Raw genomic sequence first — 21837 nt, 5'->3', positions numbered from 1 at the left:
TTTGCTGTTCCTGCTCAGTAACAAGATAAGTTGGTTTTGTTTTTCGTGTGGTTTTCTGTCTAGGCTGTTAGAGAGACGCTTGCCCCCTCCAGGTCCTGAGGGAGCAGGCTGCCTCTTTCCCTCCTTTCACCATCTTAGGGATTTTAGGGAATCTTCAGCCTAGGCACGGGCAGGGCCATCTTTAATATTGATTGGACCCTGGGCAAAAATTTACTTGGGCCCCCTGGATCCCGCCTTCCCACACCTTAGCAGGCAATCAAGCCCTCCACCACAACACACACACAAAAAATCCACATATCTGATAGAGTACAGTGAATGACTGTAAATACTTGCAGTTCTGAAGATTCCAGCGGCTCAGGATCAGTGCTCTGGGCAGCTGGGCTCAGGCTGGAAGTGGGCACCACTCTGCAGGAAGGAGACCGGGGCTCGGCTCACGCTGGTGTTACAGTGCACCCCAGCACCCCACAGTATGCAGTATAGCACCCTATAGTATACAGCAACCCACAGTATGCAGTATAGCACCCTATAGTATACAGCACCACACAGTATGCAATATAGCACCCCATACTATACAGTACCCCACAGTATATAGTAGAGCAGTATAGCATCTCACCGTATACAGCACCCCAAACTATACACGATACAGCCCCCCCACACTATACAGCCCCCCACACTATACAGTACAGCAGTATAGCACTTCACAATATACAGCACCCACAGTATACAGCCCCCCACACTATACGGCCCCCCACAGTATACAGTACAGCAGTATAGCACTCCACAATATACAGCACCCACAGTATACAGCCCCCAACACTATACAGTACAGCAGTATAGCACTCCACAATATACAGCACCCACAGTATACAGCCCCCAACACTATACAGTACAGCAGTATAGCACTTCACAATATACAGCACCCACAGTATACAGCCCCACACACTATACAGTACAGAAGTATAGCACTCCACACTATACAGGCCCCCACACTATACAGCTCCCCACTATACAGTAGTTTACAGTATATTAGCATAACAGCACCTGTCACCTTTTTCTGATGTAATCTTCACAAAAAAAGCTCCACAGTTAAGGAAAACTTCTACAGCAACACTCCTGGTAGGACCTTGATGACCTCATAGCCATGTGACCAGTAATATTGCTAGGTTACTGGTCACATGGTGATGATGTCATCTAAGGTCCTAGAGAATCACAGCTCTCACAGTATGCTGCCTGGAGTGCCGGCAGGCATGGCAGCACCCCCTGTGTAGCTGACAGCCTGACACCCGGGGCAGTGGCTAGCAGGGCTCAAGAGGCAGCTGCCTTGGGCCCCCCAAGAGCAACTGGGCCCGGGGCAGCTGCCCCTTTTGCCCCTTGTTAAAGACGGCCCTGGGCACGGGGACACGTTTATTCTCACCTTTAGGGTCTGAACGTGGGCATAGAAGTCTAGGGAGAGCTGGTAGGGATTTGTCAGGAGGTGACCTTTATCCCCAGCTTCTTGCCGAGACACTTGTTTGGTGGTCTTCTGTGTATCTTGTATCCTGTCCAGCGTGACAAGAAGAATATGCCTACTATAATACTACTCCTATGTACAAGAATATATCTACTATAATACTGCTCCAATGTACAAGAATATAACTACTATAATACTGCCTCCTATGTACAAGAATATAACTACTATAATACTGCTCCTATGTACAAAAATATAACTACTATAATACTGCTCCTATGTACAAGAATATAACTACTATAATACTGCTCCTATGTACAAGAATATAACTACTATAATACTGCTCCAATATACAAGAATATAACTACTATAATACTGCCTCCTATGTACAAGAATATAACTACGATAATACTGCCCCCTATGTACAAGAATATAATTATTATTATGAGTTTTTCTTATGTTAAATAAGTGCCACAAATACACCAGTTTCTGAAACTTTTATTTGTTTGCACTAGGGTCACGGACATGAACTCTTGCTTTCATATTATGTACATTTTTATTATATTGTATGAACATCTATATAACAATAATATTTATGTTATGTAGTTTACAGGAATATACATCAAGCAATAGGTTACAGACCCTGTAGGGTGGGGAATGGGACTATGGAACTGATTACTGTGTACAGACACAAGCCGTATATTCCGCATCTGATCTGTATGTTCGATGGTGGCACACAAAAGAGATTATTTGCCAAGGTAGATAGATCATGTCCTATATTCCAGTCACCACCAGAGCTGCATTCAGAATTCAGCTATTAGACACAATGTCATCTCACTGCTGACAACTGCTGGCACATAGTTTGTGTGCAGCATGGCTGAAGAAATTATAGAACTTTAGCTTTGCTATAAGGGGTGTGTTTCTTACACCAAGGGGTTTGGCCATGGACACAAGCAGAATTGTGAATGCAGCTCTGAATGGATTGGACCAAAAAACATGTAATTCGGGATGAGTGCAGCATAGGTAAAAAGTGTTTGCAGTGTTACATTGTAGGCACAATATGAAATCAGAATCCTGTCACATGAAGAATCTACATAACGGAACCTAAAGTGATAAAAATACATCACAGTCATGTCGTCTTTTCATAAAAGCTTGATCCAGTCAGCAGTGGTGGGAATAGTATTGTCTGTGGCCAGCAGAGCCTTAAACTGATTATTTTTTTAAAATCTTTTAATATAATTTTGTGCTTTTTGTGAGATCTTTATAGTGGTCAGGACTTGGTGTTTTCTAATACAGAGGTCGACATCTCCTGCATAGACACAGAACTAAATGATACAATTCTGTCTGCCTGAAGCCACCACTAGAGGGAGCTCAGGAGCTTACTGTATACTGTGTTATTATGGAATTCAATAAATGTAGTAAGTTGCTGAGCTCCCTCTAGTTGTGGCAGCAGGAAGTCATAACAGGTTATTTGGAGCTCTGTATCACATGCTCTCAGCCCTTTATAGACATGCTAAGAAATTACTCAGCAGAAAATATAAGTCTCTGAAGCCACATAATATCAAAACCAAACATTCAGTGAAGATTCTGTTTTAGACAGCATTTACCTTTGGGAAGATGATCTCAAAAATAGTACATTTGCCATACAGAATAACTTTCCAAGTCTCGCATTTCAGGTAAAGTGACGGATCCTTCTGCTATCCCGGCATCCTTTCCGCTTCTGATGTCTCCCGACTCCCTGATTCTCTATTCTGGGTGCAGTATATCAAGGACAGCTCAGGGCCCCGATGTAAAATCTGCAATTCCCCTCCCCAGCTTCCACCTGTTATTTATAATACTTGTGTCTTCTTAAAGGTGTTGTCTATAGAATTAATCACATTCCATAATTTTTTTTAAAAAAGTGATGCTCACCTCATCAGTTCCCTGCCGCTCTAATTCTAATGCTTCCCAAATCTCTACTTCCTGGTTCCTCTCGACACACAGGAAATGATCGCTAAGTTAATCACTGTCTCAGGTGGGTCAACATTGCAGCCAGTTGACTGGTTGGCTGAGATGTCATCATGTGTTAACAGGAACCAGGAAGTAGAGACCTTAGGAGACCCAATGTCAGCACGCATGGGAGAGATCACAGTAAGAGGATGTGAGAGTTGACATGGACTGCAGTAGGGAGAGCAGGAGGATCTGCCAGCTTCTTCACAATGCGGTACACTCAGGACACCATCTGTCCGTATGTTCTTTCAAGGTAATTGGACATTATTGAGGGGTCCTCCTCAGGACCCTGTCTATTAAAGGGGGAGCCACCTGTAGTTGGTTGTGACATGGCATAGATTGTTCTGAAGCAGGCGAGGTGAAGAACACCATAGACCATCCTCCCAAGCAGAGGCCTAGCTAAAGGCTCATGGGCCCTGGTGCAAGAGTTCAGCTTAAGCCCCCCCTCCCTTAAGGGGCAGGGGAGCAGAGAGCCTTCCTGCTGCCTGGTTCAAAAATTGAAAGGCCCCCATGCCAAATTCTTGACCTACCCTCAGGATTCTGGGCCCGGTAGAGACTGCTACCGCTGCACCCCCTATAGCCATGCCCCTGCTCCCAAGATTTAAACTACAGGTGATTGGTATTTCCATACCCAAACTAATCTCCAGGATCTGTGTAATGTCAGAGTGTTTATCAGTAAGAAGTTAAAGGGCAGATAGCAGCAGGATTAATCTTGTTAAACAAGGTATACTACCTGGTAGGGTCGATCCTGCTGATTAAAACAATACCTGTCTTGTGAAAATCGGTTGTGGCATTCCCGAGAAAAAAATACTTTTATTCTCTATCGCAATTAGGGCTACAGTGCACTGAGGGGTGTGGCCAGCGCAGAGGAGTTGAATTTCACTTAGTAGCTAGGCTCCGCCCTTCAGTACACTGAAGCTCTCATTTGTATGAGTAATAAAAGTATTTTTTCTCGGGAACGACACAACCAATTTTTACAAGACAGGTATCATTGTAATCAGCAGGATCAGTCCTGCAGAAAGTACACCTAGTTTAATAGGGTTGATTCTACTGAAAGCAGCTCTTTAAAGAAACAATCCAGAGAAAATTGATAATCAGATTAGGGCTAGAATAAGGGGTCAGTGCATGACACATGGATTTATTTTTTTGCGTGCGTTCCTTAAACCCTTGAGTCAAGCACCGCCCAACCTAGTGTATTGTTTTTTTTTTGTTATTTTAATCTTATTCCTGTAGACCTTATACTTTTATCAGTTATATGGTATACTAGTCATGAGGTATAGCTTGGGTGTCTGCAACACATCTCTCTCTCTCTCTCTCATTGCTGATTGAGATACAGGGTTTTACAATTCTCTTGTACCTCAAAAATCTATGTTTAGCAAGCATTAGATCACAAGGTGGAGTGCCGCTGTTTCATTGATATCTATGGAACACAGCTGCTCCTAGCATAGTGGTAGAAAAGGGTACTGCAGTTTAATTTTAAAAAAAGTGCAGAAGACAAAAAAAAATTACTAAATTTGAAATTGTATTTGCAATAGGAGCTCTAAAATGTTTGACACAGTAACATTTGTATAAATTTGGACCCTTTAATGAAGGCTTATGGACCTTGTGTTACTTATCATGGTCATTTTATGTAAAGAGAAACTTTCAATGTTGATTGGACAAGTAATAAAGATCATTTTGACAAATTCCTGTAGATAATACGGATTTTACAATAATTAGAATTTTTTACTTAACCACTTTAAAGCACAGAAATTATTAGAGTTTTAGTAATTGGAAAATAAAGTTCCTCCTTTGAGCAGGGAATGGTATTTACAGCATTTTACTATTAAATGGGGGTCCAGGGATTGGACATTTCTTGATAAATTAGGAAGCAAAGTTTAATATAAATAGGAGTAGGCAAGAAAACAGCTCTCCCTATACGGTTAGACCGAAACATCGGGACGGGATATGAAAATGTTCTAGATCTAGTAGAAAACTCTGGCATAGATTGCTCGTTACACGCGTAGCGAGTCCGCCTCAACCTTCTGAGCGGACGATTGATGGACTGCGCCACAAATAATAATTTCCAGAGTTTAGGACTCATCAGGTTTATCTGATCCAGCAAGTAAATGCGACATAGACACACGGGAACGCGTCAGCTTTGCTTTCCATGACTAACAGCACAAAGGTTTGTGGGTAGGGCGATGAAACCATAAAACATAAGAAGACAGCTTGATGCTCACCCACTCCTTCTGACACAACTGGCACCATTGCCTGGAGCCGATCCATCTGAGAAGTCTATCCAGCCAAACAATCAACACACATGGGAAGGGGATATGATATTTTCAGAGTTATTGCTACAGTACAGAGTCGCCATCCCTAATTCAGCCCTTACAAAGTGGTGTAGCAATCATATATGAGGAATTCTAACACTAAAAAAACCATTTGGTGTTAGCACCCCTCCTCAAAAAGTGGTGGTTGGTCCAAAGGGTTGGGGCTAAGGTTGCTCCTCTATTCCATATGGAATGGTTTACCTCTCTTTTTCCACCCTCTAGTATTAGCGCATGTGTAGCAGGAGATTTGGGAAAAGAGGAGGAACCATGAAGTGGTCCATGGTTCTCTACCCAAAGGGGACCAGACAACCTGCCTCTTTATAGCAAAAATAATTATAACCATAAATACGCTTTAAATTATACTGCTCCAGGGAAGTTTGGGTTATTATTTTTTTTTTGCGGACTTGGGTTTTTGTAAGATGGTGGCCAGACGGGGACCAGTTGTGTTTGTGCTGTTAGATAAGTGGCCGTCATTTCACCCGGATTTCGGCGTAATCGGTAAGCTCCTCGGGGTTGGTGTAGATGTCCATTGCACTCTTCTTTGTAAAGTCAATATTTGCATATTCAGAGTCCACAGTTGGTGTTTGCTGCCTCTTACTTAACAGGAATCTTTCCGAAAAACTGAGCAATTGGTTCTATGAACAAAAAAACAAAAAAAAGATTTGAGTGGAAATGAAGACGTAGACATAATGGAAAGTAGAGAAAATAGATGGTGGCACAGGCACTGGACCATCAGGAACTTGACACAATGGGGGAGAGTTATTTTTAACTGGGGTATTCCAGTTGTACTATAAATACTCAACAATTGTACTAGAGGATATGGATCAAGGGGCCTCCTATAGTGTCAGACACACACCTTATACATTATCCACATCACCCTATCCACGTGAGGAAGATTATTTTTACAGGACATCAACACAATTTTGATTTAGAGAGAGAAGCTGCTGCCAGTCATTGATAAGTGGAGAATCAATCAGAAGTGGAACTTAAAAAGTTAAAATAATTATAAAACAATGAAATACACCACAAAATATATATGTTTGGTTTTAACTCCCTACTAATCCTTAGGTTTTTGAACTGAAGCCACAGCCAAGAGGATTAATACATAAATGAAGAAAAATGAAATGTAAGTAGTCCAAAATAAGTGTAATAATCAGACAATTAATTTTTTAAGGAGTATTCTGGCCAAAAATATTTATTACCAAAACATTGATCACTAATTCTCGTGGCTATGGAGATCAGATCATCTTAGCATTTAAAACTGAACAGTCCTTCAAAAAACAGAACTACTGCTAAGCATGGTTTGAATGATTGGGTCAAAAGTCCCTGCTCGTCTGCAAGAAATGTCTTGGTGAAGACCACCAATGGTTGGACCATCCTGGATAGATGGTTTGATGGCTTCAACTACCATCAGGAGGTAGGACCCATATCCTCTACATCCCAGTTTGTAAATTCTATTGTCTATTTCCATTTCTGATCATTTCTTCCCTGCACAAAAAGTCTATAGCTCATCGTCGTCAACACCACATAGAACATATAAGGCAAGCCACATACCTTTTGGATCATTTTACCTCCACCGCACAGATCTCTCCTGACTGTTGAAGAAGGTATATTAGTGAATGTTACATGGTGGTTCATGATATTAGTTCATTATATATGGTGGTTCAAGATATTAGTTAATGGTGTAAAACTCCAATAGTACCAGATAGATCCAAGTACCAGATAGATCCAAAAATATTCAACAAGTTGGGATTTAGTCCAACAACTGGTATCTACTAAAGACTCATCGCATTTCTACATGAGTCAACCCATTTGCATCATATATTAGTTTTAAATCAGACTTGGAAAATGTTCATGATTTACACAAATGTTTTTTTTTTTTAAGTTGCAAAAAAGTTTTTAGAACAAAAATGCAAATAAATAGAAAATGGTAACAAAACAGCTCAAGGTCATCAGGTACAAATCAATTTATATGGCTTACCCCCTCCATCAAATTCTGTTTTTCGAATTCAGTCTAGTCTAATCAAAGGGATTGGGTCGGTAATACATTACCTGTTATCAGGTTTTTAAGTTAAACATACTTTTAAGTGATGATGTGATATTTATTTTCACATCCCTTTCTGTATAACAAAATTCCTAAAACACTGATATTTTCACTCTGACAACTGAGCCTCATGATAGGCTGACAACTCCTGTTCTATAAAGATCAATTTACAGCAGTCATCTCATTATCATCACATGCAGATGACATAAATAACCCAGGATCCACCATTCACAATAGATGATGTCACAGCGTATCTACTACCCCTCCCTGCACAATGACCTCTGCAAAAATGAGCATATCCACAATATTCTCCCGTAGATGTCAGTAAGTCGTCTGCAGTCCACAGGTTCTTATGGTCAATATGGCTGCTGTAAAGTATATCTCTGAATATTGTTAACAGCAACTCAGGCAAGATGGTCGCCCCCAAAATCAAGTACAGAATGTAGAATAAAAAAAATCTAGAATTAGAAAGAATTTGATTGAAAAAAAGAATCTGTGTCATTATCTGGTTTTAATCAGTAAAAAACCTGGGGAACATATTCCCTTCAAAGGGGGTCACCTGTTTCCATGCTTTCTGACATGTTCAGATATCATTGGTGAGGACTGAAGAGTTGTCATCGTAACTTATGTTTTCATTCCCTGAATTAAGACACCCCTTCCACTAAGATATCCACATGTCCTGAACATCTATCTTAGTCATTGCTCTATTTAAATAAAAAGGGCACATTAGAACCTATCTATAGATAATCCAGAAGCCACCATTCACAATAGATGCTTTCAAAGCTTATCTACTACCCCTCCCTGCGAAATCACCTCTGCACAAGTCACAGAGCATGCCCACAGCATTCTCCTATAGAAGTAAGTAAGTCATCTCCAGTCCACTGGTTCTTATGGTCAATATAGCTGCCGTAAAGACCCCTGTAGAATTAGTTTTTTAAAAAAAGCCACCAAGATAGCTGTTGGGAAGAAATATGGGAATTCTTGCACCCAAAATGTAAACGTTAATTTAAAAATATATATATATATGTTTTATTTAACAATTTGCATTTTTATTCTTACCCCTGTTTTTCTTAAGTTTTTCTTGGAGGTGTCTCCACTGTATGACGGTGAGGTCTCTGTTTGGATGAAGCTAGAACTTTCTGTTACGTTCTTCCTATGACAGAAATATGGAAAATGAATACATCTTTAGCTGACAATATGCAAATTCAGGGGCAGAGATGTATGAGGTGGAAGGTGCAGTGCAGTGGGCAGAGGGGCGTCAGGGCCCCTTCATTCTAGAGGCCAACGAAGGTCTTGGCTTACTGAACCCCACCAATAAAAATTTTCAACATCCCAAATTTTATAAAAGCAGAAGAAACCTTTAGCATGTCAGTTGTTTTCTAAAAATTCTTGAGTATAAAATGTAAAAGGTCCTTTAAAGAAGAGCTGTCACTGCAATTGCGGACAAGAATAGGCAATTCTATGGGGGTGCCAGCCGGGTGTATTGCGGATCCGCAATACACCACAGACGTGTGAATGGACCCTAAAGAAAACATTCCCCTTTATGATCTTGTTTTAGGTGTACTGTCATCATGGCGATGCCACATGGATTTGATTCATCACTCACATCAATGTTGACACATCCTTCTAGCTGTTAAAGTCCGTTACGGTGTAGATATTGATGTAGATGGTGACAATGGCATAATGTGACACTCATGGGCTCCAATGCCAAATCAATAGCAGGGCCTCCCAACTACCATGGTGTTCATTTTTGTGGCCCTCAGTGACTAGGACCTGGGTCCACGCCTAATAGCTAGGCCCTTGAATAGCGATTTGAATCCACACAACCTGCAGTCATATTGCCAAGTGGAGCTCTATTGCACCACTATGGATGCTACTCCGCAATGACATACTTGCCAACCATTCAGCTGTTACAATCAAGACAAATAGGCCAGGCCCCTAGGAACGCCCCTACCCCGCCTGAGGACACCCACTTATGGGTGGTTTTTTAGTTAGCCACACACATTTTTGGCACAGAATATTGCAAATTTGCTGGGACTGTCTATAAAAATCAGGGACAGTCCCACCAAATTCGGGACAGTTGACAACTACGTGCAATGGTAGCTCAGATTTCTTGTTGTAAGGTTCACTGTCAGATAGTACATTCATCCCACAGGCTTGGATACAACCAGTGCTATATTTTAGGAACATCTGGTTTACAGACAAAAAATATTCCTTACTTTTCTCTGGTTTTAATCATGTAGCCGCCGACCGCTACAAGGATGACAAAAACCACCACAGCTCCAACGGGACCAATCTTGGCCCAGATTAATGTGTCTGCGAAGAAGAGAAAGACATAGATGAGTCATTTACAAAATACTAAAACCAAAACATATATGGCTGCTGTCCTCAACTCTACCCAGATGATCTGACTGGCAATGGGTCACACTTGTGCAGGATAGTCCCAATAAACATATTCATCCATTTCTTAGTCAAAGATCTGTATTTAAGGCTTTCTCAGTTGGGGTCTGTGTAGAGGTGGTCTGGTCTAAGTTTTGAGGTCTGGTCTTTTGTCTTGTTTCTGTATTTAATGAGTATGATCTGGAGTCTGTATAGAGGTAGTCTGGTCTAGGTTATGGGGTCTGATCGGGTGTCTGTATTTGTTAATGACTCTGCTTTGGGGTCTGTATAGAGGTAGTCTGGTCTAGGTTATGGGGTCTGATCGGGTGTCTGTATTTGTTAATGACTCTGCTTTGGGGTCTGTATAGAGGTAGTCTGGTCTAGTTTATGGGGTCTGATCGGGTGTCTGTATTTGTTAATGACTCTGCTTTGGGGTCTGTATAGAGGTAGTCTGGTCTAGGTTATGGGGTCTGATCGGGTGTCTGTATTTGTTAATGACTCTGCTTTGGGGTCTGTATAGAGGTAGTCTGGTCTAGGTTATGGGGTCTGATCGGGTGTCTGTATTTGTTAATGACTCTGCTTTGGGGTCTGTATAGAGGTAGTCTGGTCTAGGTTATGGGGTCTGATCGGGTGTCTGTATTTGTTAATGATTCTGGTCTGGAATTTGTATACAGGTGGTCTTGTGTAGGTTGTGAGGTCTGGTGTCTGTATTTAATGATTATGGTCTGAGGTCTGTATACATGGGGTCTGGTCTGGTGTCTGTATTTGTTAATGAGTCTGGTCTGGGGTCTGTATTTAGAGGGTTTGATCTAGGGTCTGTCTTCATTTTGGGCTTTAATTACACACTTCTATACACTTCTTAAATGTCTTAGATAGTGGATGTGTCCTATATAAATGGGAGCAGTGTAAGACACAACAATTGTACAGTTCGATTCTTTCCATTTTAGAATCTCCCCTTCTCAAAAATTAGCTAAGTTATAATATCAGAGCTGCCAACATTAGAATTTTTTATGTGGACATTTGGGCTTTGACCAAGGTGTGTGATTTATTTGGGGTATGTTTTTTTATAGGGTGATATTTGCCAGAATAGACCTTCTTTTCTGAATGTCCCCTGTGTTTTATCCTAAAGGAATGGTATAGAAGGAAAGGATTGCCAGCTACAGTGATCTCAAACACCATTTGCTGTTAAAGTTACAGATTTTTATAAAAACCTGACCTTAAATTATTCCAGACCCCAGACTAGGTCTCATAATTCACACCACAGAACAAACCCTATAATTGAAAATCCCAGACGTTATTATTCAGATACCAATATGCAGACCCCAGGCAAGGCGCCAGTACTCAAACCTCAGACCATAATTCAGACTAGAGCCCCAAAATAAAGACCACATAATACAGACCACATACTAGACCTTATATTTAGACCCCAGACCAAATAATACAATCCCATTACCAGATGAAATATTCAGGCCTCAAACTTCAGACCCCAGATTTTCATAATCATTCTTTTCTGAAAACCGATTCAGAAGATCTGAGAAATTTTCAAGGTGTACCCACACTTGTTTACCCAAACTATGCCCCGTTTAGCATAGGCACCACCTGGTTCATTCTTGGTACCAATACAGATATATTTCCCTTGCATAAAACAATGCAGGCTAAAATAGGATTAAGGCATATTTGGGATACTCCCCCAGACATCCGCAAAGCTCCTGGAAAAAGACCTCCTCAATTCCCAAAAGAGTTGGCAAATCTCCCAGGCACCAAACCTCCTGAAAAGTAGCACCCAATGTACAATTATTGTGCATAGTGCAGGGATGCTGCATCATGATACTCAGCCCTGGCGGTGCCACAGGGCAAAGGGGTGCGGTCTCTAAAAACATTTTTGGCATTTTTTGCACACTATTGTTTCTCCTAGAGATCCGTTTCTGGAAGTTGGCAAGTTGTTGTCCAGGATTACAAAAGTGCTCTGTTTTTGTGTTTTTCCAGAAACTCCCACTCATATTGCAGTGTCCCACTGGAGAGCAGTGATACACTGCAAAAAAGGGGTTAAAATGTACTAGAATGTGAAGTAAGCATTGTCATGTATTTTGTATCCGCATGGTATTAATAGGGCATAGTATACACCACCAGACACTAGATGGAGCTGTTGTCATCCCACCCCCCCCCCCCCCCCAAAAGGAGGAATTAGTCAGTTTAAACCAGTGAGTCTACTCTGAGACAGCATAGAGAGCAGACACTAAATGTAAAGGTAGAAGCTGACTCTAAAGCCACCCCTGATCAGGTACCAACCAGGGCAAGGCCATAAAAAGAACTTTAAGAGCAAGTGTAGTGCTAAATTCTTTGGAGAATTGCTGCTGTTGTCACAGTGTGGTTCACTGTGACAGTTGTGGCCGAGCAGGCTGGTTGCAGGCTCTCTCACGTACTGGCTGCAGGCTGACTCCTGTGTATGCTCGTTGCTTGGGGCTGCTTGCTAGCTGCCTGTGTTTGTGTCTCCCCACCAAGGATGCACCACTAATGAGGCCAGGTGAGGCGATCGCCTCAGACAGCACCAGGTAGGGGCCAGAGGGGGGTAGCCGAAGGGCTATGGGCTGAACGGAAGGGGTTAGGTTAAGAAATTGGCATGGGGAGGGGTGGCACCATTTCAGTTTTTGCCTCAGGCAGCAGAAAGGCCAGGTGCCCCCCTGCTCTCCACGTCCATAACTCTATGGCTCCTGTCAACGATGCTGTGCAGGCTGGCTGCATGAACTGTGCACTGCCTGTGGCTTTCCCATATATGCTGGTTCTGTGAGGCGTGCTGGCTGCGGCCTTGAGTGTGAACAGGGTCTGAGTATGGCTGCCTATAATCTTGTACTATAATCTTGTACCGGCTACAGTTATCCCGTGTATGCTGGTTGTTGTTTGGGGCGTGCTGGCTGCAGCATTCTCTGAGTGGCGTGAACTGACACTTGTATTGTTTGTTCTTTGGTTGTTGTTACTCCTGGTTCTGGTGGGTTCTAAGGAGGGAGAACATCTAGGCTGTGTGCAGTCCTGAGTTTCCAGTCCTTCTGTCGTTGTCTGTTCCGCTGGTGCTTGCACCAGCGTGGTTCTCTGCAGGTAGCGGCCAGGTGTACCCGGACCATCCCGGAGGTGCAACCAGTGAGCCCTCGGACAAATTCATCCCCACCACCAGAGGCTCTTTGATGAACGGGGCTTGCTGGCTCTCCGCCCTCTGGGTTTGGCCTCCTGCCTTGCCGGTGCATTTGGTTCGGTGGTAGTGCTGCTTGCTGTTCCGGTTACTGTCATGTTTATTTATAACATGTGTAATAAAGTACTCTGTTGGTTTCCTGGTCTGTATTCTGCCTGTGTCCTGTTTACAGGCGTAAGATTCACATCCCACATTGGAAATTGTGGACTTATACCTCTGGAGTACGGCAAACTGTTCAAAAAAGGTGCAGAGCATAGTCTGATGTTTAGGGTCCACCCTGTGGTTGCAGTGCTTAACAGAGATGTCTTGCCCTTCATGCCCATGTCCAAGACAGCTAGAGAAGTGCAGCATAAGGAAGATTGATTTAAAGAAACACTTTGGCCTATCAGCTACCCATGCAGCCATGTCACCTGTAAGAACTGTGGAAAAGTGCATTTGTGTAATATCGCCAGTCTGTTTCATGCTGAGAACTGTAACTGATGTGTTTTAACTTAATACTTCAGTAAAGAACTGTTCTGCTGTTAACCTGGCTTCATTATACTCTGCACAGACATCTAAGGCAGCACCAAGAGACCCTGCCTTGCCCCTCACTGCAACCGACATCAGGCAGAAGAACCCCAAAATCAGAGAGTGCCCCAAAGGGAAGAACAGGTGCACCCTCCCCATCACTGCACAGCCCAGAGGAACAACAGAGCAAGTGAGTACCATGACCACCATTCTTGTTACTATCACTCCTAATCTCTCCCCTGTCCTGGGCTTGCTCCATGGGCTGTGTCTGGTATTGCAGTTTAGCCCCATGCTTTCAATATTTGACTCCCCATTTTTCAGGCATTTTAAGCAACACCCCTGACTAGAGTTGAGCAAACACCTGGATGTTCGGGTTCGAGAAGTTCGGCCGAACTTCCCGGAAATGTTCGGGTTCGGGATCCGAACCCGACCCGAACTTCGTCCCGAACCCGAACCCCATTGAAGTCAATGGGGGCCCGAACTTTTAGGCACTAAAAAGGCTGTAAAACAGCCCAGGAAAGAGCTAGAGGGCTGAAAAAGGCAGCAACATGTAGGTAAATCCCCTGCAAACAAATGTGGATAGGAAACTGAATTAAAATAAAAATAAAATAAATAAAAATTAACCAATATCAATTGGAGAGAGGTCCCATAGCAGAGAATCTGGCTTCACGTCACCCACCACTGTAACAGTCCATTGTCAGATATTTAGGCCCAGGCACCCAGGCAGAGGAGAGAGGTCCCGTAACAGAGAATCTGGCTTCATGTCAGCAGAGAATCAGTCTTCATGTCATAGCAGAGATTCAGGCTTCACGTCACCCACCACTGAAACAGCCCATTGTCATATATTTAGGCCCCGGCACCCAGGCAGAGGAGAGAGGTCCCGTAACAGAGAATCAGTCTTCATATCAGCAGAGAATCAGTCTTCATGTCATAGCAGAGAATCAGGCTTCACGTCACCCACCACTGTAACAGTCCATTGTCAGATATTTAGGCCCCGGCACCCAGGCAGAGGAGAGAGGTCCCATAACAGAGAATCTGGCTTCATGTCAGCAGAGAATCAGTCTGCATGTCATAGCAGAGAATCAGGCTTCACGTCACCCACCACTGTAGCAGTCCATTGTCATATATTTAGGCCCAGGCACCCAGGCAGAGGAGAGAGGTCCCATAACAGAGAATCTGGCTTCATGTCAGCAGAGAATCAGTCTTCATGTCATAGCAGAGAATCAGGCTTCACGTCACCCAAAACTGGAACAGTCCATTGTCAGATATTTAGGCCCAGGCAGAGGAGAGAGGTCCCGTAACAGAGAATCTGGCTTCATGTCAGCAGAGAATCAGTCTGCATGTCATAGCAGAGAATCATGCTTCACATCACCCACCACTGGAACAGTCCATTGTCAGATATTTAGGCCCAGGCACCCAGGCAGAGGAGAGAGGTCCCGTAACAGAGAATCTGGCTTCATGTCAGCAGAGAATCAGTCTTCATGTCATAGCAGAGAATCAGGCTTCACGTCACCCAACACTGGAACAGTCCATTGTCAGATATTTAGGCCCAGGCACCCAGGCAGAGGAGAGAGGTCCCGTAACAGAGAATCTGGCTTCATGTCAGCAGAGAATCAGTCTGCATGTCATAGCAGAGAATCATGCTTCACGTCACCCACCACTGGAACAGTCCATTGTCAGATATTTAGGCCCAGGCAGAGGAGAGAGGTCCCGTAACAGAGAATCTGGCTTCATGTCAGCAGAGAATCAGTCTTCATGTCATAGCAGAGAATCATGCCTCACGTCACCCAACACTGGAACAGTCCATTGTCATATATTTAGGCCCCGGCACCCAGACAGAGGAGAGGTTCATTCAACTTTGGGTTGTCCCGCAATATAATGGTAAAATGAAAATAAAAATAGGATTGAATGAGGAAGTGCCCTGGAGTACAATAATATATGGTTAAGGGGAGGTAGTTAATGTCTAATCTGCACAAGGGATGGACAGGTCCTGTGGGTTCCATGCCTGGTTCATTTTTATGAACGTCAGCTTGTCCACATTGGCTGTAGACAGGCGGCTGCGTTTGTCTGTAATGACGCCCCCTGCCGTGCTGAATACACGTTCAGACAAAACGCTGGCCGCCGGGCAGGCCAGCACCTCCAAGGCATAAAAGGCTAGCTCTGGCCACGTGGACAATTTAGAGACCCAGAAGTTGAATGGGGCCGAACCATCAGTCAGTACGTGGAGGGGTGTGCACACGTACTGTTCCACCATGTTAGTGAAATGTTTCCTCCTGCTAACACGTTGCGTATCAGGTGGTGGTGCAGTTAGCTGTGGCGTGTTGACAAAACTTTTCCACATCTCTGCCATGCTAACCCTGCCCTCAGAGGAGCTGGCCGTGACACAGCTGCCTTGGCGACCTCTTGCTCCTCCTCTGCCTTGGCCTTGGGCTTCCACTTGTTCCCCTGTGACATTTGAGAATGCTCTCAGTAGCGCATCTACCAACGTGCGCTTTTACTCGCGCATCTTCCTATCACGCTCCAATGCAGGAAGTAAGGTGGGCACATTGTCTTTGTACCGTGGATCCAGCAGGGTGGCAACCCAGTAGTCCGTACACGTTAAAATGTGGGCAACTCTGCTGTCGTTGCGCAGGCACTGTAGCATGTAGTCGCTCATGTGTGCCAGGCTGCCCAGAGGTAAGGACAACCAGTCATTGGTGGTGAAGTGGTGCTGTTCCGCAGTGCGACTGACCCGTGCGTGCTGCAGCTGAAACTCCACTATGGCCTGCTGCTGCTCGCACAGTCTGTCCAGCATGTGCAAGGTGGAGTTCCACCTGGTGGGCACGTCGCATATGAGGCGGTGAGCGGGAAGGCCGAAGTTACGCTGTAGCGCAGACAGGCGAACAGCGGCAGGATGTGAACGCCGGAAGCGCGAACAGACGGCCCTCACTTTATGCAGCAGCTCTGACATGTCGGGGTAGTTGTGAATGAACTTCTGCACCACCAAATTCAGCACATGCGCCAAGCAAAGGATGTGCATCAAACCGGCTAGTCCCAGAGCTGCAACGAGATTTCGCCCATTATCGCACACCACCAGGCCGGGCTTGAGGCTCACCGGCAGCAACCACTCGTCGGTCTGTTGTTCTATACCCCGCCACAACCCCTGTGTAGTGTGGGGCCTGTCCCCCAAACATATGAGTTTCAGAATGGCCTGCTGACGTTTACCCCGGGCTGTGCTGAAGTTGGTGGTGAAGGTGTGTGGCTGACTAGATGAGCAGGTGGAAGAAGAGGAGGAGGAAGCCGAGTAGGAGGAGGTGGCAACAGGAGGCAAAGAATGTTGCCCTGCGATCCTTGGCGGCGGAAGGACGTGCGCCAAACAGCTCTCTGCCTGGGGCCCAGCCGCCACTACATTTACCCAGTGTGCAGTTAGGGAGATATAGCGTCCCTGGCCGTGCTTACTGGTCCACGTATCTGTGGTTAGGTGGACCTTGCCACAGATGGCGTTGCGCAGTGCACACTTGATTTTATCGGATACTTGGTTGTGCAGGGAAGGCACGGCTCTCTTGGAGAAGTAGTGGCGGCTGGGAACAACATACTGTGGGACAGCAAGCGACATGAGCTGTTTGAAGCTGTCTGTGTCCACCAGCCTAAATGACAGCATTTCATAGGCCAGTAGTTTAGAAATCCTGGCATTCAGGGCCAGGGATCGAGGGTGGCTAGGTGGGAATTTACGCTTTCTCTCAAATGTTTGTGAGATGGAGAGCTGAACGCTGGCATGTGACATGGTTGAGATGCTTGGTGACGGAGGTGGTGGTGTTGGTGGTACATCCTCTGTTTGCTGGGCGGCAGGTGCCAACGTTCCTCCAGAGGCGGAGGAAGAGGCCGAGGCGGCGGCAGCAGCAGAAGAGGCCGAGGCGGCAGCAGCAGAAGAGGTAGCAGGGGGAGCCTGAGTGACTTCCTTGGTTTTAAGGTGTTTACTCCACTGCAGTTCATGCTTTGCATGCAGGTGCCTGGTCATGCAGGTTGTGCTAAGGTTCAGAACGTTAATGCCTCGCTTCAGGCTCTGATGGCACAGCGTGCAAACCACTCGGGTCTTGTCGTCAGCACATTGTTTGAAGAACTGCCACGCCAGGGAACTCCTTGAAGCTGCCTTTGGGGTGCTCGGTCCCAGATGGCGGTGGCCAGTAGCAGACGGACTCTCTTGGCGGCGGGTGTTCTGCTTTTGCCCACTGCTCCCTCTTTTGCTACGCTGTTGGCTCGGTCTCACCACTGCCTCTTCCTCGGAACTGTGAAAGTCAGTGGCACGACCTTCATTCCATGTGGGGTCTAGGACCTCATCGTCCCCTGCATCGTCTTCCACCCAGTCTTGATCCCTGACCTCCTGTTCAGTCTGCACACTGCAGAAAGACGCAGCAGTTGGCACCTGTGTTTCGTCATCATCAGAGACATGCTGAGGTAGTATTCCCATGTCCTCATCATCAGGAATCATAAGTGGTTGTGCGTCAGTGCATTCTATGTCTTCCACCGCTGGGGAAGGGCTGGGTGGATGCCCTTGGGAAACCCTGCCAGCAGAGTCTTCAAACAGCATAAGAGACTGCTGCATAACTTGAGGCTGAGACAGTTTCCCTGGTATGCATGGGGGTGATGTGACAGACTGATGGGCTTGGTTTTCAGGCGCCATCTGTGCGCTTTCTGCAGAAGACTGGGTGGGAGATAATGTGAACGTGCTGGATCCACTGTCGGCCACCCAATTGACTAATGCCTGTACCTGCTCAGGCCTTACCATCCTTAGAACGGCATTGGGCCCCACCATATATCGCTGTAAATTCTGGCGGCTACTGGGACCTGAGGTAGTTGGTACACTAGGATGTGTGGCTGTGGCAGAACGGCCACGTCCTCTCCCAGCACCAGAGGGTCCACTAACACCACCACGACCATGTCCGCGTCCGCGTCCGTTACTAGATGTTTTCCTCATTGTTACCGTTCACCACAATAAGAAAAATATTATTTGGCCCAATGTATTGAATTCAAATTCAGGCCTTTTTTTACAGACACCTAACACTATCTGGCTATCTATTTAGGTACCGTATTACACTAATACAGCCACAGCAGTAACCACAGATTTAGCTGAATATAAATTTGAGGCCTATTATTTAGGCGCTGGGTGACAGGTATACGTTTACGGACAGAATTAGACTGGGATATGCACAGTAGCGTGTGTGTGAAGTTATTGAGAATGACCCTATCAGCACCTTGAATCTAATATACACTTTTAGAAATAGATTTAAAGTAGACCTGATACAGCAGAAACCACTAATTTCGAGAATTGCAAAATTGGGAATTGTATTTCAACCCAGAACAAAAACTGCGCTTTGACGGACACTAAATAACGTGACCAGCTACAGCAATAACAACAGATTTAGCTGAATATAAATTTGAGGCCTATTATTTAGGCGCTGGGTGACAGGTATACGTTTACAGACAGAATTAGACTTGGAAATGCACAGTAGCGTGTGTGTCAAGTTATTGAGGATGACCCTATCTGCACCTTGAATCTTATATACCCTTTTAATGAATAGATTTAAAGTAGGCCTGATACAGCAGAAACCACTAATTTAGGAAATTGCTAAGTTGGGAATTGTATTTCAACCCTGAACAAAAATATATCCTTTGCCAGACAGCAGACAGTATTACAATTGGCTGGCCACAGCTGAAACACCAGATTTAGGGTACTGCTATTTTGGCAATTGTATTTCACCCCTCAAAAAAATAGCAAGCACAGCCAAGACCCTGATGTAGGATATAGCCAAAAAATAACCACACTATTGATGGTTAAATGCACTTGGTGACAGCTTGACCCTGATGTAGTATATGACCAAAAAACAACCACACTATTGATGGTTAAATGCACTTGGTGTGACAGGTTGACCCTGATGTAGGATATAGCCAAAAAATAACCACACTATTGATGGTTAAATGTACTTGGTGGCAGCTTGTGCTGGCGCACCACAAGACACAAAATGGCCGCCAATCACCCCAGAAAAAAGTGAATGAAAAACGCTCTGGGCAGCCTAAAAACAGTGAGCAATTGAATAGCAGCAGTTCAATAATCCACAGCTGTAGATCGATCACTGAATGAAGTCTTTTGGAGGAGTTAATCACTGCCTAATCTCGCCTTAACGTCGCAGCTGCAACCTCTCCCTACACTGATCAGAGCAGAGTGACGTGCGGCGCTACGTGACTCCAGCTTAAATAGAGGCTGGGTCACATGCTGCACTGGCCAATCACAGCCATGCCAATAGTAGGCATGGCTGTGACGGCCTCTTGGGGCAAGTAGTATGACGCTTGTTGATTGGCTGCTTTGCAGCCTTTCAAAAAGCGCCAAGAAAGCGACGAACACCGAACCCGAACCCGGACTAAAATGTTCGGGTTCGGGTCCGTGTCACGGACACCCCAAAATTCGGTACGAACCCGAACTATACAGTCCCTACCCCTGACCTGTCCAGAAATACCCATAAATTTTTTGAAAAGCTTGCATTTTAAAGCCTTCCCATATAAGGTTTGTTTTCAGGGACAACCCTGAAAAAACTATGATAGCAATTGATTTCAGCTCACTCACCACCTGTGTACCACATGCCCTGAACTCCCGGAATATCTCATAAAAATAAGCCAACTTTCCAGCACTGCCAACTTTAAAATAAATGTGGATTTTAACTGTGGAAAGCAGTGCAGGAAAGTTGCCCCAAAAAACTGTTACAAATATTTTAATGCGTAGAGGAGGGAAATATGGAAGCCCTGCCCAGTTCTGCTACCTTTGCCAGGAACATCCCTTTAAACAAAACCCTAAAACTCATTTTTCAGGCTGATTCATGGGACAGTCCCACAAAAAAACACAATTGTTGTCTTTGTTACTGGTTGTATTGTGGTCCTCTGGTGGAACAGGTGAACATACACTAGACATTTTCTTGTTATCAAGTCTGTGGGGGTGCACATATATGAGCAGAGTTTACCAATACTGGACTGAGACCATTCAGGTCAGTGCTGGGTATAGTCTCTTTTGATACTTTCTGGTGACTGAACCATAAAATAAAATGGTTCCCCCCTCACCGTTTTAACTTTCAATAGATGGATTATATGTGTCCAAAATACTCCCCCTGTAGGCAGATTAGGGTGACACTTGAGGCAAACTTCACACCTCTGTTGAGGATGGTGCACCCCTGGCACAGAGAAGTAATTTAACTTAGCGATGGATGCTTGTGAAGCAGAAAGCACTTGGTTCCACCAACAGCTTCAGGTGGTGGTCCCCTACTAGGTCTTTTCATCAGTGTGGGGCAAAAGGAGAGAACAGCTTTAGCATGGAAACTGCCCCATCACCCAGCTGTACAGACCACCACTAGATTAAAGGAGAACATGACTTACTAGTGTCCTGGAAGAAAAGCTCGTGAACCTTCTTGCCATACAAGTTACTTGCGGAGCACAGTACAACCTCTGGAAGTTTGGTCTCCTTTTGCAGAGTCAGGATGCTGCTCACCATGTAGCCATTCCTCTGAGAGTGTACATACTCTGCATTGAGCTCACTGACCGTGAAGTTCTTCTCTGGGATCTCAAACATAATGTACGGATCTGGATTGGACTTCACCGTGCACATACACTGGACATTGTCTTTGGTCACTTTGCACTTAGATTCAGGTAAAACTAATGGTGAAACTGCAAAGATGGAGAAATATGACAGGAAATTAGAAGAAACAATGGAGACACCAAAGCAAACACAGAGCATCTAATAGTTCACCATGGATAGGTCTACACTAGTGATGTCAAAGTTTCCATATAAATGGACACCTAAAACAAGAAGTTCGGAAAAAATCCAGAATTCTCGTAATTCAAAATTAGAGAAGATAGAATCAGTTGACCTTATGTAACTTGGTTTCCATATTTAGGATGACTTTTAATAAATTAAAAAGAATAATGGAGAAACCAGCTCACCTATTATAATCTA

At 44.6% G+C, this 21837-nt stretch overlaps 1 protein-coding gene across 3 annotated transcripts in view; it reads right to left on the bottom strand.

Annotated features, from left to right (window-relative positions):
* Window positions 1-5970: 5970 nt before the first annotated feature.
* Window positions 5971-21837, bottom strand: part of MAG (myelin associated glycoprotein) — a 95313-nt gene continuing 79446 nt past the window's right edge. For 2 of the 3 annotated variants that reach the window (XM_044282327.1, XM_044282326.1), the window contains exons 8-12: window positions 21261-21548; window positions 10012-10108; window positions 8852-8945; window positions 7303-7343; window positions 5971-6383 (exon numbers count right to left, since the gene is read on the bottom strand). In XM_044282327.1, the coding sequence (XP_044138262.1) occupies window positions 7311-7343; window positions 8852-8945; window positions 10012-10108; window positions 21261-21548 (512 nt within the window). In that variant the 3' untranslated portion in view covers window positions 5971-6383; window positions 7303-7310. The remainder of the gene's footprint in view (window positions 6384-7302; window positions 7344-8851; window positions 8946-10011; window positions 10109-21260; window positions 21549-21837) is intronic. The other variant, XM_044282328.1, reaches the window with a different exon arrangement.

Source organism: Bufo gargarizans, chromosome 2 (genome assembly GCF_014858855.1).
Source record: "Bufo gargarizans isolate SCDJY-AF-19 chromosome 2, ASM1485885v1, whole genome shotgun sequence".
NCBI lineage: Eukaryota > Metazoa > Chordata > Amphibia > Anura > Bufonidae > Bufo > Bufo gargarizans.
This window is presented reverse-complemented; position numbering and strand designations above follow the sequence as displayed.